Source organism: Mugil cephalus, chromosome 10 (assembly GCF_022458985.1).
Source record: "Mugil cephalus isolate CIBA_MC_2020 chromosome 10, CIBA_Mcephalus_1.1, whole genome shotgun sequence".
In the NCBI taxonomy this organism is placed as follows: Eukaryota; Metazoa; Chordata; class Actinopteri; order Mugiliformes; family Mugilidae; genus Mugil; species Mugil cephalus.
Window position 1 is genome coordinate 17,962,840 of NC_061779.1, and position 9,232 is coordinate 17,972,071.

Below are 9,232 nucleotides of genomic sequence, written 5' to 3' on the forward strand. Positions count from 1 at the left end.
GTAATTTCTCGTTTTCTGTTGTGAAGGGCTAAGTTTCCATCTATATACACCACCAGTCAAAAGTTTGGACACAGCTTCTCGTTCAATTCGTTGAGCTGGTGAGTCCAAAGTTTTGACTGGTAGTGTATGTTTAATCCTTTAAGCTCGAACATCTCCAAGACATATTAAATGTAACTCCCATTACCTTTCACGCATGCACTAACAGGGAGTTATTTGTATGTTTGAGCACATTAAACGCCTATAATAGAACTAAATTAGTCAGTTTTGTTAGAAACACTTAATGAGGACATCATAGTCAGACTCTGTAAGTGTCCTGTACCTGGAGCAGACAACCATACAAAAAAATCTGGGCCGAGAAGACGTCAACTCCAAGTAGAACATAATGCTGGAGACCAAGTGTTTAGAGCTGTCTGAAGCATAGACCCTTTGTCTCACAGGGGTTACTTTCAAAAAGCACAGTAAAAGTCTAATAGGCCCCCTTTAAGTGACATAGATGAATGATACCTAATGGACTGATATTACTAACAGTACTATGTTTAGTTTGGGGTGCATCTTTGGGGTCAATACAAAAAGAGAAAATGGAATAATCCCTCTAATGTAGACGCTCCTTGCTTTTTGCTGCTGCTCTTGTGTTCACGCATCATTAGTTCAGAGAATACGCATTTTAGTTTTGTTATTTGTCATCAAAATCTCTTGCAGCTGATACGTGCCGCTAAGGCTTTAAAAAGTAGCAAAAAGAAAAGTGCCATGTCTGTAATGATGAAATGATATTCAGAAATATATTCGCCTCATAAATCATGCCATTGCCCTCTGCTACATGTCACATTAACTCTTTGGATTTCACCCCATTCACGATGAAGGTCTTGATATTGGTGATTCTGGTCCTGGTATCGCAAATTGTGTCAGATCAAAATCAAATTGTGTTTTATTGCAGACCTTTGGTGCATCTTTTGAATACATTATTTATTATTTTATTTTTTTTTTTTGCAGAACATTGATCCTGACATGATAACTGAATTAATGTAATGCTTAGCACGGTGTAGACCACAGGACCAAACCAAAAGAGAACCAATTTAAACAAAGTGATGAGGAGGCGTAATGTGTGTCTGCATACCGATATCCATGACCAGAGAACCCATTTCCATCTGTATGTTAATACTGAGTATGTAAATAAGCCACGCCGCACTAGAGGAGGAGATAGCTGTTGGGCTTGGGTTTATCACTCGCACGCTATTTGATCCACTGATCTTGTGGCATACACTTTACATCTTATATATTTTACAACACATCAACATTGGAGATAGGACACAGTCACAGAATGTGCAATATTTCCTCAATTCATTCATTCATTCACGCTAGGTCAGAGTTTGTGGGCTGTTAGATTGGATGGAAGTGGAGTCGGGCAGAGCAAATGCTTTCTAACAACAATGAAATCGAGGTGATGTGTTTTCTCACATATCTCCTTATTTCCTAATGCAGTGATGCTGCATTCATTCGCACTAACTTTAATCTTGTTCTGGGAAATTCCATTAATCTTCGCCGTTGCTCGCAATACAAAGACGAAGATAAAAAATGCTGAGCAGCGGCAAAAACACTGATGCAATATTTTACATCCGCACACTATGTTAACCGAGGCCCACGTGCAGGACATGCTAGTCTATTTCCCTGCCTAACGCAGCACATTCAAAGTGAATTAAGGAAAATCCCCAGTGTGGAATGAGTGTTATTGGTATGGCCTCGAAGACAGACTGTCAAAGAAATCGAATCAAATGGGAGGACAGCCATTTTGTCCTTGCCGTATAGATTATTTATCAATCTGACCATCCGCAGTGATGCATGCCTGCTTTTAGAGTCAGTTCACATACACAGTAGCCTCACATCAACCTACCAGCTGGCCATAATCTGTTTTTCAGTTCAGGGATGACTGACCACAAATATTCTTTCTCATATTGTATTTTTCAGTAAATACATCACAATTTAATTTAAGCTGCTACTGAAAAATCTTTGAACATTATTAAAACTTATTGCTTGTAAAAGTACAGAAATATGATGTAATAAATCTGTAATATACAAATGCCTGTAAAATGTTAATCAATCATTCATCTCACACCTACACAGCGCCCCTCTAAAGCTCTGACTGCCAGCGTGAAACAGTTTCAGCAAACAAAGAGGCTGAAGAACATGCAGGGGCTTGCGTATTTTCAATTTAGCAGAAAAACAGAGGATCTCACTCTTTCAGTCTTTTCTCTTTTTTTTCCTCCACAGATTCCGTCGTTCACAATGATCTTAATCTCCTTTGAAGAAGGCTGCCTGTTACTGCGCCTCGCTCGCACGCCTCCATTTCGCAGTCCCTCGCATGGGCAGAAAGGAGCTGGTACAGAACACACTTCAGCGCCAGGTTCCTCTCATTAAGTCACCTGTCACTTCAGGACCATTATACCAGCCTCTTATTAGCATCACCTCTCCTCCCCAATAAAGCACCTGGAGGGGCTGTGGGAGCCCACGAGGTAATTGCAGCCTACACGTCTTACATTAGCCACTTCTGCTTTACACAGCACTACATCACGTAGCTCATAATGGATTGCTGATTTTCATAATGTGCGTAACATACGCAACGCCAAGTGGTGTTAATGTATTCATGCCGGACACGAAAAAAAAAAAAAATACACCCGTTGCACTACATAATCAAACACGCCAAATGTTCTCACTGACTGTCGAGCTCAGAAGGAAAAAAAAAAAAAAAAATCGTGAAGATTCTCTGCATTGCCTGCCAGAGGCATGGTAACTTATCCAACCGCATGAGTACTATATCATCAAGGATGCATTTGTTATCTCTCGTGCGCAGATAAAGCCCCTCCAGATTGTCCCTGCACATTTCAATTACATTTGACATGCAGGGAAGGGTTTGGACTTCAAAAAGCTTTGCCCCGCACCACACTAAAGTGTGAAGTTAATACTTTGTATTGTGGGCTTTGATTGCCACAGGGCTGAGGTGTCAAAACTGGCAAGCATGATAATGGTTATACTTCTGCTGGTTTATGGGCCCTACAGTGACCCTCATGTCTGTTAACCTTGCTTCCTCTGTCTTATAAATCCTACCCTGAGAGGTTTATAGGTCTCACTTGTCAGGCCTTTTCCAGTTGTATTTGGTGGGTGGGGCTGCGGCACAGACAAATGACATGGTGATAAATTCTGCATCTGTTGAGAGGCTACAATGTGCAGGCGTGTTGTTTGCACCATAAGACAATTCCTGTAATAAATGTCACAACAAATCAGCAATTAGAAGGATCACCCCTCTCTGTGTCATCTCCAGACAGTTTCCAAATGGATGTTGAAATTTGGAAGGAGTGACTGAAAAGGGCTGAGCCCTATCATGTCTATCAAAGGTAATATCTGTCTGTGTCCAGAGGAACGAGCGTGTCTCTCTGCCAGACTAAACCCTGTCCTCCCCGCTCCTCTTCCCTTGTGGGTTGCGCTTGACTTCCACCGTTTTCACAGCTGCTCTCAGCAGTGCACTCCATTACACCTTAAATCACTTAAAAGATCTGAAGCACCAAAAAGTCCCTCTGCTGCTAATTCACCCTGACCATGCGGATCATCCAGAGAAAATAAGAGTACGAAAACACTGCAACATCCGATTCCAGCCTAATAAAGTGCAGTGCTATCTTTAAATTGGATTCTATTGCTTCCTTAAGTAGACAATATAAAACACACAACCCTCATGATTATACCCTCAGACCTTCGTACAGTTTTCAAAGATACTGCTATCAAGCACAATCACACAGATATAAGTCTCCCGTTTTATACGGCAGCTGAATTCTTCAGGTTCTCGGAAGGAACATTCAGATAGAGGCAGATTCCTTTTTTGTTGGGCATCCGAAAGCGGCCACAGAGATTAGGCTCAATAAATAAGGAGGGATAAGTGTGTCTTGTCCTGTGTTTGGTGGCACAGAGTAGTAGACACACAGAGGCATGACACGCAGCTGCACAGTGCTATTGATTCTCCGCTGGTCTCCAGGCACCCTTCCCTTTCACTCAGGCTGCCTGCCAAGTGCCTCTGAACAGGAGCCCCTGCTCTCCCAATGTCTGCACGTCTGCTTAAGCACAATCAATGGGCCATCAGCAGGGGAGAGAACGCACGCCACTGTCTTTACTTCCACAGGGTGTGAGTCAGGGAAATTGAAAATATATGTAGTGGAAAGGCATCATGATACCATGCAGGCATAAAGCATCATTGACTACGAGAATGAAATCAAATGCTTTCAAAGGCCTCAAATAGAGGCTCTAGCCAGGAGCACCCCCGCTAGTCTTTAAAGAGCTTATTTGCCACCGAATGAAAAGACAACCCATTCGCATCTGTCTAAATAATGGTTTGTTAGACGTGGATCAATTTTCCTGCATGCTGGGTTCTGAAACAAACCATCACAATACCTCATTTCCCCTGATCAGATAAGCACTTGGAGGTTACTAGACGAGAGTACAACAGATATTTTCTTCACTCCAGTGTATCGGTAGGCAACAACAATCGTGATCCGGCCTCACAGGCTTATATGAGATTTTTTTTTTTTTTAAAAGTCCACCTCGAGACAATGACGGATCATGAGAGAGGGACGACTTTGTCTTTCAGTGATGGGTATTCAGCCTCTCCACCGGTGGTCCACTATGCAGCATTCTGCGCCATCGTAAGGCTTCAGTTCAGGTTGCAAATCTGTCAGCCAGACTGTCATGCTTCACAATAGAGTGACAGAGATGTCCCCATTACCAAGGACATTTCAGGTTTGTTCTTGCGCTGCAAAACATCTTTTTGTTAAATCCATCTTGAGCAACACAAAGGGGACTCCAAGCTGAATGCAGCAATATCTCTGTTGCTCCCCAAAGATAAATAATGTACCCTCTTACACAACTCATCTTTCATCTGGGCTTTGAATCTAAATGGAAAGCATGGGCTATGTAGTATTGAGTCTGAGATGGCAGCTTCAATCACCAGATCGTGCTTATTGCTAATTATGCTTTCATTGGTCGTTTTGTGGGTGAGTGGTAGTTCGACTGGTATTGAATGAGTGCAGGGGAAGCTTTGTACACCATTAGGAAGAAAGGAAACCCAATAACTCACTGTCACCCGCAGGATGAGAGCAGATAGAGAGAAAGAGAAGTTGACAGCCGATATTTTAAAGGATAATAATTACAACGGTAATGATAAAAACATATGTTGCCTGCAGGCTGCATGATGCCTAGGCGCTGAGAGGCTGCATCAATGCAGATGTGAGAACAGAAAAAAAAAGAAGAAAAAAAAAAAAACAAGGATCCGCTTGTCTGCATTGTGAGGATCCCTGTATGAGCTAAACCAAACATAATGCAGAATATAGCACAATTAAACTTTATATTCACGGCGCCTGATGGATCTCGAGCACACACACTGCACATATTTTCTATTCGCTCCCACACACTTGCAGATACACACAGGCAGGCACGGGCACACACACACACACACAGTACACACAGCCTGTGGCAATTTGTTTTGCAGTGTTTGATCTGTGATGTTATGAAATTAAAACACGGCATTATTTCAACAAGACCTCATTTCTGTGTCATCAGTGAAGAGGAGGACGTGAGGACTAGCACTGCCTGAGTGGATGTGCTCAACCTCATGGTGCAGCAGTGAGTAAAGAAGCAACCAGTGTATCTTATTATTTTTTTTTTTTTTTTTTTTTTTACACACAAACCATGAACTGTCTTATTATTATTATTATTATTATTCCCCATCACGATACAAGTCTATAAACGTTCTGCTGATTTATTTGAAGCGATAAAAACCAAATGGTGCCCAGACCGTCTCACGGACAAAAGTTTCCTGCACCTTGGAAAGCAGATCGCACCAGAGGGCTGCGCTGGAGTGAATAATGGTAATAATAACTATAATAATAACCCACACAGAGAAGCTGAGCGGTTGAGTGAGCTCATCAATACGAATTAATTTGATGTAATCGTCTTAACAGTGTTTAATTATTTTATGCTACATCAGCACACAGTACGGCTGACGTTGTTCACGGGCATGAAATTAGCATTCAAATATTTACAGTACCTCGATGACAGGAAGAGATGGGAGCTGAGGGAGGATGCATAAGAGAGAGAGAGAGAGGGCTGGCGGTGCAGGGAGGGGAAAGGTGTGTGTTTGAGTGTGTGTGTGTGTGTGTGTGTGTGTGTGTGTGTGTGTGTGTGTGTAGCCCATACATTTTGTAAACTACTTTGCCTTTAATTGAATCACTGCACTTGCCTCAGGTTGGGCTGCAAATGCGGTATGCAGGATGTTGGCCAGTTAGGAGCCTCTCCTTGTTTGGTTATAAGAGCTCTCCTGATTTTTTTTTTTTTTTTTTTTTTTTTTTTAAGACCCCGGCATTTTCATTGCGGCAACCTCTCGAAAGCAGCTCATCCAATAAAGATCCTTGAAAAGCAGACAATGGCTAGGCCTAACCTTCAACGTGGTAAGGGGTGCTTGTGAGGCTCTTTGTATGGTGGTAAATTGCGCGCAGAGGCAGCTTGTTCCTGCCCCGTGATTGGCTGAGCAGAGCTCGAGGCCTTTTAATATGCCCAATAAATCCGCACCTGTGGCCACACCACAATTAGTTTAAACAATGGCCAAACAAATTGTGCAAATTACAATTTACAAGCTTATTGTACCTGCGCCTCGAGAACGAGAGCTTGGCTAAACAGTAACTCATTAGTGTGTGGTGTTATTGTAATTAAGAAATAGAGTATAAATATGGATGCTTCACTGAGGAACCAGCCTAGCCGAGGCTGTGATTTACGGTATGTTGAAATGGCTTTTCGGATTTTATAGACTTATACAGCCACCTACCCCAGTGTTGTCATGGTGACAATGGTGTACCAAAACGCTGCGGGGATACTGGTGAACTTGCTGGCTGTGGAGCCTTTCTCTGCATAAAACATGACTGTGGCAAAGATAATGATGGCCATGGTGAGCGAGAAGAGAAGGAAGCCCAGTTCGGAGGCGCAGCTCTTCAAGGTGTAGCCAAGGATGCGCAGCCCGGCGGAGTGCCGGGAGAACTTGAAAATCCGAAACACCCGGAAGACCCTCAATGTGACGAATGCGCCGCTCACCTGGTCGTTGTCGGTCATGACCAGGCCGATGTAGTACGGCATGATGGCAACCACGTCAATGACGCTCATCACACTTTTCATGAACTTGTACCGGCTCGGCGCTGCGATCAATCGGAGGAGATACTCGACAGTGAATATCATGACACACGCAGTGTCCAAACAAAAGAAGGCCAGTGCGTAACGGTCTCCACAGGAAAGCTCCTTTGACCTGTTGGGCAAAGTCCCACAAGGTACCGTCTCCACCACGTTGGCCATCACTGATATGGCGATGAAGAATCCAGTGACATAGTAGAAGACCAGAGCTAAGGTGCTGGTGTGGGGGTTTTCAAAAGCCCGCCACAGGTACTCCCGGTACGTCAGGTTCACCGGCGTGACGTCATTGCTCATGTCCATCTCCTCGTCGTCTTGGAGCCTCTCCGCATTTTCGCGCCTCCGGTCTTTGTACTCCTCGTAGCAGCAGTCCCCGATGATCTCAGGGATTATGCCGAAGAAAGCCAGCTCCTCGTCGTACGCCGATATGCACTCTTGGCGCGGATAGTGTAGTTTCCCCGTGCGGTAAAAATTGAGGATGTGCCTGAAGATGTCAGGGTCGCGGTCGAAAAAGTACTCGTTCGTCTCCTCGTGGAAAAAGAAGTCTCTCTCCGTGCTCCCCAGCAAAGTGTCCGGGTACCTCTCCAAAGTGGTTCGCCACGTCTGAAACTTGGTGCCACTCACGTTGAGGATGATGAGACCGTCCTGGGTTTTCCTCTTGTCTTGGGGAGGGATGGGCATCGGGGTGCTCGCCACGGGCATCCATCCTATGGCCGCCGCTCGGGCGAAGGGAAGCCATGCCGCTACACCTGCTGCCATGCTGACCTATAGTGTTTAATACGACCCTGCTCCGGTTATCACAGTGCTATGGCTCAGAGATGAATTGCATCTGCAGGAAGAACACCAGATAGGGACACTGATGGTTAAAGGCTCCCGAGGCACCTCCGCTCAACAGAATATGATAAGAAAACGCACAAGCTCATTTACTTCTACTGACATTGCGCATAGCAATAGTGAGTATCACTCTCCGGCTTTATCTTTAGTGTTACTGTTCAGTTATGAAAGCCTACTTTGCGGCAGAATATAAATTGGGTTTCGAAATCGTCACCCATCAATAACCAGGAATGTGTTGTTTTTTTTTTCTCTCAATAAAAATCCAAGTAAAATAAAAACACCCACCTTAGTGAAGGCTGCTCTTTAAACTGCATCCACGGCGAGTTCAATAAAATACCAATCCTCGGAAGAGAATATTTGCGATTCCGCCACCCATCTATTTGTCACTGCAGCCAGGCGATGGAGGAAAACAGTACAATAACGTTGCATCAACAAGTTAAACAATTCGAGCGGCAGTTTCTCAGCAGTGAGTGTCCATTTGTCCAAGCGCGATGCTTTCTCTTTCTCTTCCCTGGCCGTCCGCAAAGCTCATATGCATTGGTTTTTGCTCCCGTTGCAGCTACTCCTCAATAAACTCCCGTTCCTCTCGTCGACTGCAAGACCACCCTCCCCCTTCCTCACCACCAAGCCCCGACTGTGGAGAGAGGAGAGAAAATCATATGCAGAGAGAGGAGTGGTCCTATCTGCACCCAGAAATTCCTCTGCTGCTTCACTGTGGGGGGAACTAATCAATGCGTAATGATAGTCTAAGTAGGCGGCATCTCCAAAACCCCAAGTTAACGCTTGTGTTTGTGTGTTTTTCCCCGTTACACACCGTGGACTTATCGCTGCCGTAAATTACATTATATACAACACTGTTAAAATCATTCATTATATTAATTAATGTGACTTGCTTTCTGTGGAGGTCGGAACGAATTAAAGCTCTCCATAGAGGTATTAACTCTGATACCACTCAGTTTTGGGAGTTTAGAACGACGCGTATTGATTGTAATAATATTCAGGATTCCTTTTTTTTTCTTTTTAAATTAAATGAATATGCGGAGTTACGATCTGCAGCCAATCGTGATCAATGTTGTTTCTTGAATTGCTTTGTTCTGTAATGCAGTTGGACGGCGTAACAGAGCTTAAAAGGTCAACATCATTGGGATACACTGCTCTACTGGCATTTTCCAAAATAACCATAATCAAT

General features: G+C 43.9%; 1 protein-coding gene across 2 annotated transcripts in view; it reads right to left on the reverse strand.

The window, feature by feature from the left end:
* Nucleotides 1-8,756, reverse strand: part of LOC125014503 (potassium voltage-gated channel subfamily D member 2-like) — a 30,212-nt gene extending 21,456 nt beyond the window's left edge. The window contains exons 1-2 of one of the 2 annotated variants that reach the window (XM_047595614.1): nucleotides 8,329-8,756; nucleotides 6,857-8,038 (exon numbers count right to left, since the gene is read on the reverse strand). In XM_047595614.1, coding sequence (XP_047451570.1) covers nucleotides 6,857-7,968 — 1,112 coding nt within the window. In that variant the 5' untranslated portion in view covers nucleotides 7,969-8,038; nucleotides 8,329-8,756. The remainder of the gene's footprint in view (nucleotides 1-6,856; nucleotides 8,039-8,328) is intronic. The other variant, XM_047595615.1, reaches the window with a different exon arrangement.
* Nucleotides 8,757-9,232: the final 476 nt, after the last annotated feature.